The sequence below is a fragment of the Pan paniscus genome, chromosome 14 (genome assembly GCF_029289425.2).
Source record: "Pan paniscus chromosome 14, NHGRI_mPanPan1-v2.0_pri, whole genome shotgun sequence".
In the NCBI taxonomy this organism is placed as follows: Eukaryota; Metazoa; Chordata; class Mammalia; order Primates; family Hominidae; genus Pan; species Pan paniscus.
This window is the reverse complement of record NC_073263.2, coordinates 61,492,597-61,513,265: the sequence shown is the minus strand read 5'-3', so window position 1 is coordinate 61,513,265 and position 20,669 is coordinate 61,492,597. Positions and strand designations below refer to the sequence as shown.

Sequence of the window (20,669 nt, the reverse complement as noted above, 5' to 3'; positions counted from 1 at the left end):
CAGCTTTTAAAATTTAGATCACTAATAGGCATTTCCAACTTATCATCTCCAAAACTGATTTCCTCTCTCTTCCCAAGCCTGTTTCTCCCGTGGTCATTTCTGTTTCAATAAATTACAATTTCATCCTTTAAGTTGCTCAGGCCCAAAACCTAGGAGTCAGTCTTGACTCCTCTTTCTCTCAAAGAAGTTTCCATCTTTTTTCACAGCTGTATGTCTAGCACCAAGAACAGTGCCTGGTATATAGTAGGCATCAATAAATAGGCTTTGAAGGAATGAAGTATGTGAGCCAATATCAGGGTAAACTGCCTCTGATGCCCTAAGATGGAACCTTTAGTTAACTAGATGCTCTCAAGAAGATGGAAGTTCCTTGTTTTCTTACCCTTATTAGCGCAGAGGGAGGTTGGTTTTGTAATGTATCACAACGATTTCTGTAACATGCAAATTAAGAGAGATCATATGCTACATTTTTGGAACATCAACTAGAGCACAGAGATTACTTCCTTATGACGAACATCTCACTTTTGGTTCTCATTTTTTGAGTATGAATATCTCCAGTTGACAGAAGTTGTAGGTAGTCAGTAATTGTTTTTTTAATGAATGAATGATTCTAATATACATCTCAATCAGAATTTTGAAAGTAGGATTTATCCTATTCTCTAAAACCTGTTGCTCTTCTTACATTTTGTATGTCTGCTAATGGTACCACTTTCTATCTAGTTAAATAACAAAAGTGGGAGGCCTCTTGTAAATGCTTTTCTTCTACCTCATTCTATCAATTTTTCTTCATATTTCAAATGTTCGAACCTTCCTCCTTGCTCAAAAATTTACTTCTACAACAGCTTCTGAACTTGAATCTATTGCCTCTGTTATTATGCCCCTGTTGCATAAAATTCCTTATGATTTTCACTATTTCTGGTTGAATCTGAATTTTGGGACTTGACACACAAGGCTATGCCCTCTCTCCTGTCTCCTTCTTCAACCTCATTTCTTGACTTCTTCCCGTTACTCCCCTTTCTACCTTGACAAACCGCTCATAAAATTTGAATTGCTTGTAATTTAAAGGTTCCATGTCTTTGAACATGTTAATTCCTCGGCTTAGATCTTCCTTCTTCACTTCTTCATCAGGCCATTTTATTAATCCTTTAGTTAGTACTTTATTCAGCTGTCCTAGTTCTCATTTAGCATCTCCATATTCCCATTATTTACCAAACATATTTCTTACAGTATATAGTATATTTTTATCATTTTACTGATATATCTTCATTGGACAGGCAAAATGTCCTGTTAACCTTTGTAGTTTTTTAACGTTTCTCGATATCTCTAGGCGTTGATTGATATGGCATAAATGCTGATTGACACTCCCTTCTGCTGGTATGCTAAATTATTGTGAAATTGTGTGATACCGCAGGTATGTATCTCATTATGTATAAAACCTACAAGGAACGCCTTGGTCTTTACCTTGATTATAGAATTATTTATCCATAAAGAAACAATGCATTTTAGTGCATACCTATGTATATTCACAGACATGTTTGCATGATTTAAATTAAATAGATTGTAAGCCATGCTAATGGCAAATTATGATTAGAATTGGGAAGCAATTTTATAAATTTAACTTGAATTCATTATTTCAATTTAATTTCCTATTTTTTTTCTTCTATGGAGAATCACCTTTTTGAATAGTTCCTGGAAATAATTTGGATTATCCTTTCCCTTATTTCTAAATTTCATGCTACTGTTGTCTACATATATGTATTTTCCATTTAGGTAATATTTGCTGCTAGTTTTTGTGTTCCTTGTTTTTGCTACTTTCTGTGAGTTGTCTGTAATTTGTGTTTTTCTAGAAGCCAGGTGACTGAGTTTGATTTAGTTTCTCTGAATGTAGAGAAACATTATTTGCTCTTTGAGATCTTTGAAAATTATATGGCATTGCTGAAAAAAACATTTGTGGGTCCTGGGTAATGACTGGCAAGGGGGTGGAAGGAAAACATTTTAAACTTGACTTTTTGACATGAACTGGTTACAGCTGAATGAACATGTACTGGAAAGGTAGATTCTGTTAAGTTTTTTTTTTTTTTTTTTTTTTTTTTAGTATGTTTCTCTTCTTCCTCTCTCTTCTGACATATTTCCCATTCCCACTTTAAACAACCTTAAGTTTCGACAGTAGAGGCATGCTGGTCAGATTTTAATGCTTAGATATCAAATATAACAATTACTATATATTTCAAACAGCAGGAATTGAGACTCCTGTTGGTGTCTTACTCCAAAACAGCATTTTAAATTCATATAAACCTTGCCTTAAGGGATGGAGAAAAGACAATTTAGGGAACAGCATGAGGTTAAACATATTGATCAGTAGTCCAGTAGTTCTTGCTAGACTTGGATAGAATGTAGACTTTAGAAAAATAGTATTATCAACAACAACAAAGAATGCTTCTCTAGAAAGACTGTCTTTTGTTTCCATTTTATGGATTTTGGAGGATGAAAGATATATTTTAGCCAGGGATGAAAAAAGTGGAGAAGTTGAAAGTTGAAGTGTTAAACATGAGCTGAAAATTTTGTGATTTAAAAATTTTTATCATTTAAGCTATATATTAAAGGATTTAGTGAGCTCTGTTATTTATTTCTGGTTAAAACATAGGGTAATTTTGAATTTTTGCCAAAGTATGAGAACCACTGCCTGATAAATTAACTTCTAGAAATTAATTATACAGTGTTTATTTATAACCTTGTTAACCAGAGTTAAGACCCTTGTTGACCTTGAAGTCTTTGGGACTTTGAGTCTCTCTTGATGAATGGAAAATTATTTTATTATCCTATTTTAGGTAAGTGTTATCTATCCAATAGGTGTTTATCATTTTCAACTAGTATATGTTCAATTTCTGTTGTATGTGTGTAGAGTGATATTATTGGACAGGAACTTAGCTTTTGGTTACAAGTTTTTTTTTTTTTTTCTATTTTTTTATGGAGCAGTAGTAATGGCTAATATTTTTCCATCTTCCTTTCACCTCAGTAACCCTCAAATAAATGAGAAATAAAAAACGCCACTGAAACTTTATTTCTTCTGTAGTTTATAACTGACTGAAATATTTTGCTTACAAATTGTTTTAATAGGAAAGATATTTAATAATGCTGGAACAAAACCTTGAAGTTTACGTTTGTTACTCTTTCTTTAATGTTGGAAACCCAGTCTGTCTCACTGTTTGATCTCTTGTAGGTAGCTTGTATGCAGCTCATCAATGCCCTGGTTACATCTCCTGATGATTTGGACTTCAGGCTTCACATCAGAAATGAATTTATGCGTTGTGGATTGAAAGAGATATTGCCAGTAAGTGCCCTGCAGTCTCCTTATTAATATTTAAATTAAAAGAGTACTTGAGTAGGGGGAAATTTAGATAAATTACCTTGAAGAATAATTTATCTGTGGGAAAAGGCTTGAGTTAAAAAATCTATTTTTAAAATATAGATGATAAGATTCGAGTGTTATTTAACACTTTAAATGTTCGAATGCTATAAATCAAGTTGAATGGTTGGTTTATTGTTTATATGTTTTTTATTCTTTTGCATAATTAAAAACAAAATCATTCATCATAATTTCTATTTCATATCTCTAGAATTTAAAATGCATTAAGAATGATGGCCTGGATATCCAACTTAAAGTCTTTGATGAGCATAAAGAAGAAGATTTGTTTGAGTTATCCCATCGCCTTGAAGATATTAGAGCTGAACTCGAATATCCTTTTGTTCTGAAGTCTAGTCAAATCATATATAAAATTATTGCTAAATCGAAAATACTCAGCCACAAATATTTAGCTAATTTCTATGTAAACAACATGAAATCAAACCTTCATGCATCAGAAGAATGTTATTATTTTATTAATTTGTGTGTTTTTATGAATACACATATATGTAAGCGTATGCTGCAACTAACAAATGGATTCTGTAGATTGGCTTCTTATATGTATGTGTGCAATCTATTTTGTTTTCTTTTTATATTTGACACTTTTCCTTCTACTTAGGGCTTTTTAGCATTAGGAATAGGGCAGCCTTAGTCACTGGCTGCTCTTTCCCTGCATCTTGGGTGCATACTCATGGGTCGCATGTTAATCTGTGGGTCTGCAGATGTCTGTGCTCCTCATGAGACCCAACAGGTTCCTATCCTCACCTGGGGCTTCTTCATGGTAGATAATTAACCTGACCACCAGCTCTGTTGGTCAGGCAACCTTTAGAATTCAACACAGTATTCATAGCCAGCTTCCCTACTACCTTTGTTCCCAACAGCATCTGTGCTTAGGGGAGGCAGATTAGTTGGAGCTGATTGTAGAAGGGAAGTCAGGAAGTGTCAGGTTGAGTCACCATTTCCAGAGTTTTTCCACTACCCTCAATCCTAAATATCTGTATTTTATGTTGAATATATAAGATGCCTGTATTACAGTTCCAAAACCTTACAGAACAAATTCTGTCATATTATTATAGTTGTTTGGTGTAGAGTATAAATAAATCCATATATTCCTTAATCAACTCACTGAAGCATATGATGTTTACAACATGGTGTGGAGCACAGTTAAAGAAACTAGAGCAGAGGGATATTTTATTTCTATTCTTCAGCATCTTTTGCTGATTCGAAATGATAATTTTATAAGGTAAGAGGAAGTTGTATTCTAATGTTTTCTTTCACTAATAAAAATCTATTAATTGTGAAATTCACATCATATTTGCCTTTGACAAGCAAATGATTTTTATTTTTGTCATAACACTGATTCATAGAATGTGTTGTTTCCTCTGGGCATTTATTTAGGTAGACGATGGTAAAATGATATTACTATTACTTTTTAAGCTCCTGTGGATTCCTGGTTACAACCTTTCATCTGAATAAAAATGCAAACTAGCAACAAATTACTAGTTTATCATGTGACAGATAATATTTTCTAGTTATTTCTTAGGCAGTAGGAATGATGTTGATAAGTTTCTTCTTATAAGTTACATGAAGGGCACTAAACATTGCTTTTATTAGTGTTTAAGTAGCTGGCAAGTCTTAATAATACAGTTGTGTTTAATGTTGCTAATATATCAAAAAGCCAGACAAATGGCTTTTAAAGATTGATTATATCCTAGCCATCTGAGGTTAACAAATTATTTATCTTTCTTTTAACCTCATCTACATTATAATGTGACTAAATATGGAGATTAGTGCCTAACTCACTGGCTTGTTAGGCAGGTGAAATATGGGAATGTGGGTAAAAGTTCTAGCCAAACCCTTGGCATATGGTGTATGCTTAGTAAATGTTCTCTATATCTACTTTCCATTTCTATTACTGTTTTATGGTGGAAGCTGAGCTCTTTGAATATAAAATCATTTTGTTGCCACCAATTTAGGTTTGCTGAAATTTCATTCTCTTATACTTTGGGTGTTTTTTTCTTTTCTACTTAATTTCAAGTAGAAGAGTTTTTTAGACAAGCTTCATTCAGGCTGTGTCCTCGGGGTAACATCAGAGGGTATGACTCAGTGATTTTTTGATGTACCTAACAAGCAAGGAGGAGACCCAAAATGTTAAAACTTTAGGTTTTTCAGGATGAGGATAGGACATGCATCAAAAGTACTCTCTTTGTAGCCAGAAATCCCACTGATATTCTAAAATATGAGTTTAGTAACTGATTTTTTTAATTTGCTCCTTTCTGATATTTTATTAAAAATAAACCAGTTTAAATATTTATATTATAAATGCTAGATTAAGAATTGCTAATTTAGATTTTAAAATATCATTTGTACCATGCTGTTTATGATACTATATTTCTACTCCAAATTTACTTAAAAATGAAATTGAAACTTCTATTTACTCTAAAGTAAACTCCATACATTTTTTTGATCTGTGTGTGGTCAGTCCTGTCGTCTTCTGGAAGTTTGATGCTGTTTGAGTACCCAAGAATTTAAGACTGTTGTTTGTTTTCAATGGTTTGAACATGCCTGTAGTCCTGCAGGGGTTTTATCATACTTATGACTTTGATCCCTTCATCTGTGCCCCAAGAGAGCATGTGGTTGTATCTAGCTTCAAAACAGATTAAAAAACACAACTGTTTTGGGTTATGTTCAGGTGATCCTATCATTTGAGTTAAATCAAGAGTCTTGGAGAAAGATTAAATTGTGGCATTACCAAAATGACATTAAGGCATAGAAATTTAGATATTTGGCCATCTTTTGAGTATGAACTTTTACATTTGATGTTCACCTATGTTAATTCCTTCTTTGGCTCTTTAAACCCCGGGTATCTTGATTCCAGATATGGTTGCCACAAAGGCAGTGTTCTTCCTGTGACTGCTAGACTCAGGACAACTCCATCAGTTTTTTCCTCATGTTTCCAAACTCTCCTATTTATTATTGTTGTTGTTAATATTTCTTTAAAAAAATTTCTTAAAAGAAATTCTTAAAAATATTTCTTAAAATATGCTTTTATTCCAAGATTGTGTCAGAATTGTGATAATTTACATATATTTTTGTCATGCATTTATTTTTTAAAATTTTATTTATTTACATACAGTAAAACTTACTCTTGTTGGTGTACACATCTATGAGTGTTGTTTGTTTGGTTTTTACCTTCATTTTTTGGTTTCATCTACCTCAGAAGGACCTCTATTTTACCTTTTCAGCAATCTTAGATAACCTGTAACATTTTTTGTTTAATGAGCTCTTTAAACTACTTTTGATACGAACACACATAATTTTTCTTTTTCTTTTTACAAACAGTAGATTGTTCTATTGCAGAATGTTAAATGTTCTCATTTGAAAGAATTGGTGGATGGAAAAATTAGAATCTTTTTTCATTTCCACTTTTGGGACAAAAGAAAGTTTGACAGAAATGGAATTCGATTGGAGAATATATGTCAAAGGCAGCCCCTTTTCCCTGGGAAAAAGGGAGGGGGCTGAAATACAGCAAGATAATTGGGTGGAGAAGATCAAATTCAGTTTTACACCAAATAATTAAGGCTTACCATGTGTAAAATACCACGCTAGTTAAATGCGCATGGGAGATAATTTCTGATATTTGTTAACAATACCACAGAGAAAAGTGAAGATTTCAAAAACTCCTCCAACAAAAATAGCATTTTGTCAGTAATGACAACTTAATGTTCATCCCTTAATTAAGTTATTCACATATTCCTCAGACACATTTACTACCTCACCAATATTGCTCATGGAGATTATTTTCTAGATTGACATTTCTGGAATCCAGAAATGTTGTGTATTATTCTTTGATAGTATTGCCTCCCCAATGAGTTTTTGCATGAAATTTCAGCCACATTATAGATGAACTCATAATTGGACATTGTGGAGTTGAGGAAAAACTTACTAAAATTATGATTTCTTAAAAAGATGACATGAAATAGCTTGTGTTGTTAATTTAAAACATTTTCATTTTAAAAACATTAGAATAATGTTGAGTAGAAAAGAAATACATCATCTAGATTTTTAAATGTAATAGATGTAAATGTGTTTAAATGTATGTACCACGTGTAAATGTGGTTATTATGGTAGAAATATTTGGGGATGGGAGATAATGTCTTGAAAGAACTTGAACAAATAGAGGCAAGCATAGATAACACTTTTGATTTGTACCCAGGAACCGTTTCTTAAACATTTTCACTCTATGACAGTTAATGATCATTAGTCATCTTTGCTAGTGTTAAGCTGTAGTAGATTTTCTTCACTGTAATAGATGGTTTATTAGGTGTAAGGTAAGTAGGTCAAGAGCAGTGGGTCATAGTTTATGGAAAGGAAAGTCTAAATGGCTTGAGGGACCCACACTTCAGAATTTAGAGAGGAAAAGTATGTTAAAAGTCATTAAGGAAAGGAGTTCTAGGGGATGATCTGAGATAGAGGACTGTGCTTCATTAGAATAGTACCCAACCTGTTTATCACTTTAGTTTGGTTTTGCTTATAAAATCTTTTATCTGTTTTATTTACATTTATTAAATCTTAAGGGATGTTTCACCTATGACCAGTGTAGATGGACTAGACTTAACTGTAATGACAACATGAAATCTACTTGGAGGTTTTAGTTAAACTTTGATTTTTGGACAAATATTATTATACCAAATTTTTCTATTTCCCTTTGAGTAAGAAATATGAATTTGATATTATATATAACTTACAGTACCAGTTTTAAATTTGATTTCACAAACACTTGGAAAACAGTATACCACATACTCCCATAAAACTTTTTAGAAAAAAATTTTGTTTATTTTGGTTGTATTAATGAAGTGAATTAATGGTAGCTATTTCAGTGTGGTACAGTGGAAAGTTGATGACCTCTGAGCACAAATTTTAAGCACTTATCACTTCACTTTCAGCTAATTTACTTAATTCAAGGTTTTGACTTTTATAAGAAAATTAAGGGATACTGTATTTCCTAAAAGACTATAAAAATGATGTTTTGAATTCATTAAAAGCAAAGTGATGACAATTGTATTTACTCTCACTCCCAGGTAAAATCTGTTGTGTCAACTATTGAAATTATATTACTAATAAATTGTTGAACTTGAAATCAATCTTAGCAAAAAAGTTTTGTTTTGATGTAAAGTTACACTAATTATTGATTGTACATTTACTCTTTTCTTTGGTTTTAGGCAACAGTACTTCAAATTAATTGATGAGTGTGTATCCCAGATTGTATTGCATAGAGATGGAATGGATCCAGACTTCACATATCGAAAAAGACTAGATTTAGATTTAACCCAGTTTGTAGGTGAGTATTTATTATTTAAATAGAAATATCTTATTGTCTCTTATTCTATGAATGAGCTCTAGGGTATTGGTTCTCAGGTTGTGTCTCTGGACTCCTGAGGGCCCTAATTGTCAAAACTGTTTTCATAATAGCACAAAAACATTATTCGCCTTTTTTATTGGGTTGGTATTTTGCACTGGTGGTGCAGAACAATGGTGAGTAAAACTCCTGGCACTTTGTTATGAATCAAGGCAGTGGCACTAAACTGTGGGAGTAGTCATTATCATCTTTACTGTCAATAAAACAACAAAAACTGCCATTTTTTACTTAAGAATGCCTTTGATAAGGTCCTAAAAATGTTAACTTTATTAAAGCCTGACCCTTGTGTACACACTGTTTTAATATTCTGTGTTAACAAATGGGATTTATACATACAGTACTTCTGCTGCATATGACCAGTGCCTGATGTTACAAATTCTCCATAGGCAAAAGATCTATTAAAAGAGTTCAATAAGAAAATATTTGTGTAATTGAGTTGCAAGCAGAATTGCCTGTCCCCCCCGAAGCCTTTTTTTTTTTTTTAAACTTGGAATGACTCATACAGACGATGGCTTCTATAACTTGAGAGTTTTTCTTTTCTTTTCTTTTTTTTAAAGATAAAGCATTATTATTTAGTGTTGTAACATTTGAGTTTTTATTAAAGTTTTCGTCAGGCACTTGCTTTCTTAAAAATGAAATAAAGTGAGCCTATAACTTCAAAGAAAATGGCCGATAAATAGGCTGCCAATGAGAAAATTTGAGTTTTTAAGTGGAAATTTGAATTTTGGAAAACTTGTATCTGCTGCTTTTAGGCTGACAGGTTCTCAATACTAAAATTATTTCCTGATGTCACTGGTGTTATTAACCTATCTGATTATTCATTGTGATATTGTATAAAGACATGTTAACGTTTGGAACATTTGCATGACTCAGCACACCATTCTTTCCATATGACCAGTGCCTGATATTACAAATTCTGCATAGGCAAAAGATCTATTAAAAGTGCAACATTTATCAAGAGATTTTAGGGTAACAGAGTACAAGTTAATTGATATGATATGTGATTCCACATTGTAACTACTGTTTAAGAAGTCACCATTTGTCAGATTTCGATATAACATCAAAGAAGTTTACCCACAATGATTTGAAAAGGCTATTAAAATACACCTCTCATTTTCAGCTATGTATCTGTGCAGGGTTGTGTTTCTTTTCATATATTATCTGAGTCCTGGGAGAAGAATGAAATATAATTAGTGAAGAACTAGATAATATTAATGAAAATGCTTCTTTCTCTCTATAAGAGATAAGCAATTAGAAGTTCCTGGGGTGGGGGGAGTGGGAAGAGGAAGCAGAAATTAAGAAAATGGTGCTGTAAATATGCAGCAAACTAAAATGTGGAATGATTTTGAATAGTATCTGAAAAAATGTATTCCACTGGGTCATTTAGGAATGGCAGCTGTGAGGTTTTTTTCACTGAGCTCTTGAGAAGGAAATAAAATATTTGAACACCATTTGGTTGTATAAGTGATGCGTGCTTATGTAGTTTTAATAAATTAATTGTATTTACTGGTTTTTAAATATTTAGAATAAACTCATAAGTAAATACAAAAGATTTAAATACAGAAGAGAATGTCATTGTATTTCTATGAATAGGTGAGAGAAGAACTAAAGGTGGGCAATAGGGGAGAAAAGGTATTGGAAAGCATGAGGCACAGATAATTTGACATACTGTGGCAAGAATTTTAAGTTATTGTTAATGTAATGGGAATCAAAATTAAATATTTCATGCTCTGGAGCAATCCAATTTAGTAAATAAAATATCAAAAATTAGGATTAGAGAACAAACACTGTCTTAATCTTTTATAATAGAAAGTTATCTATAATGTCTTAAATAGATAAATCAAGAAATAATAGTTATGTACATTTTATTTACAGTTAAGAAACTAACCACCAAAATAATCTAGTATAGAAATGGTAATAAGAGGTTGCATTTAGGAAGTGTGATTAAGATTTGGATACAGTAACTTTGTCGACTTATTTTTTATTATAAATTCTTCTGTAATATATTTTTATAAACTTTGTTCATGTATCGCTTTCATTTAATAAAAAAGAAGGGATAACATATATTATGGGAAATCCATATGAATTACTTCTACATTGTATTCTATCATTATATATATCATAACTTATTTAAGCAGTTCATTATTGATGGGCATTTAAGTTATTTTCAGTTTTTTTTTTTTTTTTTTGTCTAACATCAAAAAATATTTTAATGAGTTTTCAGGCCTAATGGCCAAGTCTCAGAAATGGAATTGCTAGGTTAAAAGAAAATCCATATTTACAATTTTAGTACATATTGCCTAGTTTTTCATCAGCAAAGTTCTTAGCTTTCACTATTGGTTTCCTCATGTCAACTCCAACACTTGGCATTATCAGTCATTTAATCTTCACATTCATATTGCTAATTTTCATATTGTTAGGGAATAATAAACATTTATTCATCTGTTTTGGTGATTTTTTAGTATCAATTTTTCTAATTTTCTGTTTATTACTGTTGGCTGTTTTTTTTAAGCTTGTTTAGACATCATCTTTTTTCTTTAAAATATGTACGAGTTGGTGATAGAAACATTTGAGTGTTATTACAATTGAACATCTCCTTTTGCCTGCTAGAAGTTTAAAATTGTTATTGAGTTTGGCTTTTCCTCTGTTTTCTGTTTTCTGGTATCATGCTTAGAAAAGCCTTTTTCATTCCAACATTATAATATTTTTTCCATTTTGTTTATTACTGGTAGTATCAATATTTAATTATTTTCTATGATCTTTTTTCTTTCTAAACTTTTGAAGTCATAATGAGTTTAAGAACTTTCACATTAAAAATTTCCTGTCATTGCAATTTTAGACATTTGCGTAGATCAAGCAAAACTAGAAGAGTTTGAAGAGAAAGCATCAGAACTTTACAAGAAAGTAAGTAGTTTTCACTAACTTTATAGTATTCTTTGGGGAACCACTGCAGGCATGCTTCTGCCTCAGGGAATTTGCTTGTTATTCGTTCTTTCTTCTTTATCTGCTTCAGGTGTGTGCATAGATGCCCTCCACCAAGGAGGACTACTGTATCTAAAAAGTCTTAACTCCCCAGTCCCAACCTTGACCTTCCCTATTCTTCTTTCCTTATTTTTCTTTGAATGTATTTATCATCATCTCACATGCTACATAGTTTATGTATTTATATGTGAATGACTTATCTATTTCACCCTAACAGTAAACTTTGAGGCATTTTGTTTGTTTTATTCACTACCCCTGCACCAGGAACAATTCCTGGCCCTTTGTAAGAACTAAAAAGATCCTTTTTGAATGAGTGGATGATGGAGCAAAATGTATGTAATCAAAATTTTAAGGTTGTGGTAATTCTCAAGAAATGATATTAAGCCCTTAAGAATGAAATCATATATAAAAATTTTAAGAGAAAAGTTAACTTGCTTTTAGTTTTGATTAAAGTTGCTTCATTATATTAAGTTGAACTTTATAAAATTGCCATTTTCATAGGTCATAGCTGTCGGATATTACACAAACAAAACCAGTTTTGTTTCAACTCAGTAGTATTTCTAACCATCCAGCCAATTCCTTACTTTTCTTTAACCCATTTATGCCTGAGATTGCAATTTTTTTTGAGTTTTGAAAAATCAGACATTGGCAGTGACCTTGAGCAGTAGGATATAAATAACTTCCACATGCTCAGCGTTCCAATAATGGAACAGTAGGCATAAATTTAAGGTATTGTTTTGTCCTTTTATCTCTGGCTTAGCAAGTACCTATTAGACTTTTAATTTGTTATTCCAATTCTTTGCATTTTAAATAGTCAGTCTGATTTGAATTATTCAGGTGGTTTTTCACATTGAAGGAGTGACGATAATTCTTACTACTATTGTCACCATGATGAACCCACAGCAAACATTTACGAAGTGAATATTTCCTGTGTGTTAGGCATCATGCCAAGGAGTATAGGTTTTTGATGTAGCAGATACTAAATGTATCTTGAGGCAGTTGCACATTTCTATAGCTTTGAAGATAAAACATAACTTACAAATTATAGGCACTGTTTTGTAAGTTAAGAGTAACTTAGGTAAAACATTATAAATGTCCCAAGGGGCCTTAAGGTTCTGACTTTACCAAACGCTAAATGAGAGGTTGTTATTTCCCACACCTTCGGCTGCAGGTTAGGATTACCGTTGTGAATATAATATTGTTGTTGCTCTGAAGTGACTTAGTTTAGTGGGGGAAACAAATTAATGGATCATTTAAATTTAGTCTCATAGTGTTACAGTGGATAGATGTTCATGTTGTGGGGTGACCCTTCACCCAGCCAACACTGTATTCTAAGCTGGATAAGCACTTTAACTCTTCATAGGAAAGTAGTAGTAGACTTTCAAGTACTTGATTTGGATACATCCCAGATAGTATAAATTTGATTTTGTTATCATTTTTAGGTATATAGTATATACGAATGGAGTTAAACATGAATGGAGTTAAAGTTTCTCAACAGATTTTTAAACAAATTGTAGGTTTTAAATACATAAATAGAAGAAAGACCTTGTTCAAGGTTACTTGTCTCCTTTTAGTCAGAAATTATATGTGTTAGTTATATTCAGAAAATACTATTTGCTCCATAAAATATTTCTATTGCCATATCATTTTGTATATATCAGCAAAAACTTTGTTCTGATAGTTTTATAAGGACACATGTAAATACTTTGCTTTAGGCAGGAAGCTATCATGGTTGCTAGACACATTCTTTATTTTGGTGCATAAATTTGAAAAATGAAGACCAGAAATGTCAGAAAGTATATAGAGAATATTGAATTATCAACCTTCTTGTACAGATGCACTAATACATTCACCCTAGAGAATGAAATTAAGCAGAGCCTCAACCTTAACTGTGTCTTTCAACATTTTTTTGCATGTGATTTTGTAAGTGTAATATTGCTCTAGTAACTCTTTTTGGAGAAGGCTATCATATCAGTTTTTATAAGGTGTGCTTTTAATGGAGATTCATTTTTTCCCCAAGGCTACAGTGATTTGACTATAGATATTACAAAAATGCTAAAACAAAGTTTATATTTCAGCTATCTTTTTATAGGCGAGGATGTGGAAACTTATTTTTTTATAAGTAATACAGTTACTTTAGTATGAGCAAGTTAATTTAATAAATGTTCTTAGAGTGTACTCATTATGACTGTGGTTGTTTTTATAGTTTTTATCTTAAGTCCCGAAATAATTCTTTTTCCTTATGAAATTTAGTCTAGGATTTATGAAATAGGAAGTACACATATTGATATTGTAGAAAGGCTTTTTCATTCTTACTCTCATAAGAACGTAATTTTTTTTCTTGCTGTGTAACAGTGAACTTTGTCTTAGTTGTCAAAAAGAGAAAATGACCTCTCAAAGATTTCTGATGCTGGGAGAGTGACTATGTTGACATAGTCATTCAACATATAAAGGAAGATTTGACGAGGTTGGCTCATCACTTCGTTCAACAAATATTTATTTGACTTTAATTATAGATGTAAGACACTGGAAAGGTGATGAATAAAATAGAAAAGTTTCTCACATTTATGAGCTTTCAGGTGGGTGAGTGTTATTTTGACAATTTTATATTACAGTGTGCAATTGGTATGGTAGACAAACCCTATGTGGTATGTAAACCTAGAGGAAAGTTCCCTCACCTAGTCATGGGTGGCCAGGGAAGCCTTCTCCAAGGAAGTGATGTCTAATCTGAGCCTTGAGGAATCAGTATGAAGAACAACGCGAGATAGCCAAGAAGGATGCATATCTAAATTTCTTTTGAATTTCCTATACCTATCTCAAGCTGAGCATATCCAAACCAAATTTATCTTTCTTCTCCCTAAAAATATCTTTTCCCCCTGCATTTTATAACCTTATTTATTTTCCCCAAATAACAACACTTTTTTTCTAGCTTGTAAAACAACAAAACCCTGTAGTCATCTTAGATACACTCCTCTCGCTCATTTCCTTCATTCGGTCAGATACTAACATTTTTGGATTCTGTAGTCTTTTTTCATTTCTTTGTCATTACCCTCTCCTCCACCTCAATTCAGGAAGGCCTTCAGTTCTCGCTTGGATAACTACGATAGCCTCCAAACCAATTTCCATGCCTCTAGTATGTCTTTTTCAGCCCATCTTTCACACTGCTGCTGGTTGAGTTTTTGAAAGTAAAAATTTGATTATGTTGTTTACTTATTATACATACCCTAATAACGCTCCAGGATTTTTAGGAAAAGAGGATTAACTCTTTGGCTTATTGCAAAATTCCTTTCAGCAGTTTTATTTCTGTGTTCATCTCTGGCTTTATCCACTTCAGTTTGTTCTCATACCTCTTTTTGTGCCCCTTACAAAGTATTGCTTGTCATTCATCCACACGCTGAAATGCTAGTGAGTTTTTCAGACTTTGAGGTCAAGCATCATTCCTCCAGGAATCATTCCCCAGCTTTCAGTCTGTCTCTGTCTCTCTCTTTATTGCTGGCATTTTTAATTGATTTAGGGTTGTTAGTTTGCTTTTACTTCTCCATCAGCCACTGTGCTGACTAAAAGTACACTGACCATTTTCTGTTTAACTGTGTCTTCAGAACCTACCACTCTGAGGGGGCATATCTCGGGTGTGTTGTTAAATATTTATTGCGTAATGGGAAATAGGTAGATTAGGGCCAGATCCTAGAGGGTTCTTAGATAGTAATGATTATAATGAAGTCACTGATAGTTTAAGAACAAAGAAGTCATGTTATTTGAGCTGCCCTTTACAAAGAATAGCAACATTCAAAAAACAAATCTTGTAGGGGGAAACGTGTTTGGTTTTGAAAATATGTTTTTTCGTCTGTCTTGAAAAGTTTTCATTAAGTGGTTGGAAATATATTCATGGACTGATTTGTAGTCTGGAATTCAGATGAGAAGCTGAGATGTTGATAGGGATTTGTAAGCCATCAGTGTACGCATGGTGATTTAAACATGGCTGTGGAAGATGAGACAAGCAGGAGGAGGGTGAGGAAAGAGTCCTATAGAATGCCAACATTAGTGGGTTGGATTTTGTAGAAACCCGTAACAGGAATTGGTAGGAGCACTCAAGGAGTAGCAGGAGAACCAGAAGTGTGTGTTGTAATGGAACATACAGGAAAAGAGGTTGAATATGGAGGCCTATTTGTAGGTATTTATGCTATAGAACTGGCCTGTCTAATATGGGATGGTGGAAATGTTTTATAATCTATATTGTTCTACATGGTAGTCATCAGCCATATGTGCCCATAGTGTACTTTTTAAAATGGCTGGTGTGACCGAGGAACTGAATTTTTAAACTTTATTTATTTTTGATAATTTAAGTTTACATTTACATAATCATTTGTGGTCAGTGGCTATGATATTGAAATAGCATGGCCCTAGAGAGATCACCTAAGATGAGGCTGAGAGCAGTCCAGGGAATTTGGACTTCTGGAATTGGAATTTGGTAAGTCAGCGTTTTTAGAATGAATTATAGCTAAGTGTGATAGATAATGAAATGAACAGTGTTCAACAGGTCAGAAAAGTGAGTGTGGTTTAAGAATACCCTTTGAAAAAGTTGACTTTTAAGCTAAAGAGGGATTATGGTAAGAGGGGTTATAAGGAGTAAAATGAGGGATGAAAGTACAGAGAGGTAAACTATGCAAGGGAGGTGTGAAGGCAATTGATTTAGCAATTCCTTAGGGGGAAGCACTGGGTGACAGGAGAAGGTGGGCGGACCTCTGAGACTCATGCGTGGCTTGTTTTGTAGTTAGTAATTTGATTAGATATAGGCTTAGAATCTTTTTAATTATTTAACGGTAAGAGGGGTTTGTAGGAGCCGTAGTAGTTGTGGGGAATGGTAGTGTTGCTGTGGCTTACGTCAACTGAAGGACATTTGGACAGTTTTTACCTATTAGTTTTTGTTATTTTAATAAAGGAACACAGGTTGAGACTGAGAGAATCAGTAGTCTGAAATTTACCTTCCTTCCCTGTAAAATGGGAATTAAAGCAGTATTTCTTATTTCACAGAGTTTTTGTAATGAAATTAAAGAATGCTTCTTTTTATGCTTTAAAAGCTATAAAGTATGGGGAGAGAGAATGCATGTGTAGGTTTGGGGGTATGTGGAAAATCTCTATTTTCTGCTCAGTTTTGCCGTGAACCTGAAACTGCTCCAAAAAATAGTCTGTTAAGTAAAACCGTAAAGCATTATCTAAACGTTAATTGCAGGGAGGTGGCATAGTTTCATTTGAACTTAGACTCTGAAGGCGGGGAATCTGGCTTTTTAATCTCACATCTTTTACTAGCTATGAGGGACTAGCAACTGCCTCTTAGTGTTATTAAGGACAAAGTAAGATTCCCTTTATAAACTAAGTAAAAATAAAATCCCTTTGTAAACGGTAGAGTTCTACATTGTTGTTATTTTCCTAATTAAGGTTTGAGTGTATTTAAAATGTGGAGGCCACATTTGTGAGATAGTTGCATTTTTTTGATTGATTTTTTTTTCATTTTTCTTAAGAAAGTCAAATGCTTGTGTTTGTGAGCAAAAAGGAGGTTTTTAGTCATAATAATGGCAAAGTTGAATGTGTTTGAATGCAAGATGAGAACTGGTGATGAGTGGATGGATATATAAATTATTATAGAAAATTCACTGGATTCACCAAATTTTATTGTTTCCTTTTTTTTCCAGAAGGTATTTCACTAGGGACTTTGAAAAATTAATTTATCATTACTTTCCCAAAGATATCAGGAGATATTATGTTGTTATAAGAAAAAAAGTTAGAAACTGAATAGAATGGAGTTGTTTAGTAATAAAAAATATTAAAATGAAGTCCTCTAAATCATGTTGATATACTTCAGATAAGTTTCAAGAATAAGTTTTTGCAGGTGGAAGATGCAAGGAATTTGTACAATGCTTTGCTCTCTATTATTTTACACAAAGTCACAATAATATTTAGAGACTTTGAAGAAAAATGCCAAGGTTGCAGATAACTGTGGCCAGTTTGCTCTGCAGAGAGAAGGTCACAGAGTTGTCTATGGCTTTTTTCTGCCCCCTTGTGAATGAATGATTTTGGTTGGGACCTGGAGGGGCCTAGAGAAAGACTGTAAGTGACTTTTCAAAACTCTATCACTCCTTTCATAAAACCAATTCAGGAATTTGTGTTCTACCGGCAGATCATTCGAGTCATATTTCTCTAAGAAGAATAGTGCTTTACATTTTCATCTTCCTGTTTTTGTTATTATTTTTAATTTGTTTCAGTTTGAAAAAGAGTTTACCGACCACCAAGAAACTCAGGCTGAATTGCAGAAAAAAGAGGCAAAGATTAATGAGCTTCAAGCAGAGCTACAAGCTTTTAAGTCTCAGGTAAAATTCCACTCTGAGTGAATTTGGGTATTAAGAACACAGTGAGGGAGCAAAGGTTATGTTATATCTTCATAGCATCAAAATGTTTAAACTTTAATTTTGCTTGTATATTTTTATAGCATTATTTGTACTGTGTTTTGCTATTTTTTTGTCATTTTTTTCTATATGTATGTATATCTAAGCTTTTACTAATTAATCTGCTTTCTTATGTTTTGTTAGGGTTTTGTTCCTAATGTCACATGTTTCCTAAGTAATTCAGCATAAAGAGTAAGAAAATCTTTTACTCTCAGATTTGTTATTCATCACTGATCTTTATCCCACTACAAGAAATTATTGCTCAAGCTATTTATTTTTTAAAACCTTCAGCCTAGGGGTCCCTTGCAGTAAAAGATAACCTCTAGCTGAATGAGGACATTTTCTGATAATTTTTCAATTTCCAAAGTAAACAGATTTAAAACATGACAAAAAAGAGAGTAAATCTGGATTATGAAGCAGATAGCTCCCATGCACCCTCTACACATAAAACATTTAGATAGCAAGAAATACGTCATCTGCATGCTTTATGTGGATGTAAGTAAGGAGGTAGAATATTCATAGCTAAATGTCTTCATGTAGATTTACGTACAGGATGATGAGCAATAAGTATAGTTTTGCTATTTTCCTTTCATCTTAATTTACAGTTATGTTGAAATAGTCTCAGGTATACTATATCCTATCTTACTGGCAATTTTGTTTTCTTTTAAATGCTTAGTGGATAGTTTTGTTGCTGAGGCTGTCTAGAGATACCTTAAGAGATAGCTATCTGTTAGTATTCAATTTTAGAAAAAAATTAAAATCTCCTATCTACAAGAAAATTATTCTCATTCATCTTCTTTCTTTAGTGCTGCAAGAGGGAAGTATCACATTTTATTGAATTTTTTTTTTATCTTTCCCATATGGTTCCTTGTCTCTCATATTGAAAGAAACATTTGATTGTGTCTGTACTTCAGACTGAGTTACAGACAGTGGCTGAAATATTTATAACAAGTTTTTCTTGGTCTGGGGTAACGTAAATTTAAGAACTTTCTTTTCTTTTTAATTATGTTCAGTTGAAGGTTTGTTTGTAAATCTCCAGAAAATTCCAGTTTATAAAAAATGTATCCACCATTTTTGAATAAGTTATTGCTGCATAGTGCTTTTACATAAAATGGGAATAAGTGTATGTTTTGAAAGTGAAATTAAATCAAGGAATCTCCTAAATTGTTTTAAATTGTATACAGTGATGACCCATGTTTATGGCTATGAGAAGAAAACCTAGAATTAGATACTTAATATTGGCCACCATATTCATGTTTGAACAACTGGCAAATTCTTTCTTTGGATTCTGGTTTATTTCTTATGAAATGTGGGCATTTATCTTAAGGTCCTTCTTTTTGTTCAAAGCTATGCTGACTATGAAGAGTATGAATAAAATATGTTCTGTTGTCTGTGATTTAATTCCTTTGCTCCTGTAGTCTCTTCACAACCAGGTAGTTTAGGTGCTGGAAAGACATAGTGATTAGCAAGATAGTCACAGTGTCTGGCCTCCCAAACCATATCTTCAAGCCAGTCTTCACACTTTATCAAATGAACTATTCTAGAGCAGAAATTCAGCCATATCTTTAAGACATTGATAGTTAATTATTAAATACGTTCAAAAGGAAGTATCATCTTTGATCACAGCAACCCAGAGTAACACTGAACTGGTTCTTCTTTATACTTAATGGTTTTGATAAGGCATGCTCTTGATTTGTGGCCTCAACTTCTTTTATAACACTGTTTTCTTTGTCATGATTTCAGACGTCATTGATTTCGAGCTTTTATACATGGTCTATTTTTCATAATTGTGCCATGAAAATTCAAAATTATGTAACATTTATTAAATGTTAAAGGTAGTTAGAATTGAAGTTTGTAATTTCAAGAAGCTAATCATATTACAAAAGTTATTTATTAACCCAGAATGTCTTCTTTGTATCCATCGAAATGCATCTGTTAAATTCTTATTATGCCATGGAAACATGAGGACAAAAGTGACCAGTGGACACAGGCGGTTCTTTTTTCACCCCTGATTTTACCTTGCTTCTCTGTGGCATTTGATTCTGCAAAGCAGTCTTTTAGGTGGTGCTCTCTTCATTCATAGTTTTTGACCCTGTGCCCAGTTGGCTTTTTCTCTTCTTGTCTTTCATGCATTTATCCTACGCATTTCTTCCATAGCTGTCATGCACCAGTCACTGCTTTAGGTGCTGGGGAAAGAGCAGTAAATAATACAAGATAGTCACTTACCTCATCAGCTTATGATCTGTCAAAGAGATAAATGCTAATGATTCCTTAAATAAATTCTCACTTTTGATAAGAGCTATTGAAAAGTACAAGGTGCTATCAGTGTAAAATGAGTGGTCAGATAAGGCTTTCCCAAGGAAGGGACCTGTTAGCTCAGACTGAAGAGGCTAGTAGGAGATGGTCAGGTGAAGAGAATGTTCCAGGC

General features: G+C 32.9%; 1 protein-coding gene across 2 annotated transcripts in view; it reads left to right on the top strand.

Annotated features, from left to right (window-relative positions):
* DIAPH3 (diaphanous related formin 3) overlaps positions 1–20,669 on the top strand; it is a 489,712-nt gene that overhangs the window by 167,864 nt on the left and 301,179 nt on the right. For both annotated transcript variants that reach the window (XM_003825324.5, XM_055096829.2), the window contains 6 exons: positions 3,218–3,328; positions 3,615–3,733; positions 4,527–4,643; positions 8,623–8,741; positions 11,659–11,723; positions 18,062–18,166. In XM_003825324.5, the coding sequence (XP_003825372.4) occupies positions 3,218–3,328; positions 3,615–3,733; positions 4,527–4,643; positions 8,623–8,741; positions 11,659–11,723; positions 18,062–18,166 (636 nt within the window). The remainder of the gene's footprint in view (positions 1–3,217; positions 3,329–3,614; positions 3,734–4,526; positions 4,644–8,622; positions 8,742–11,658; positions 11,724–18,061; positions 18,167–20,669) is intronic.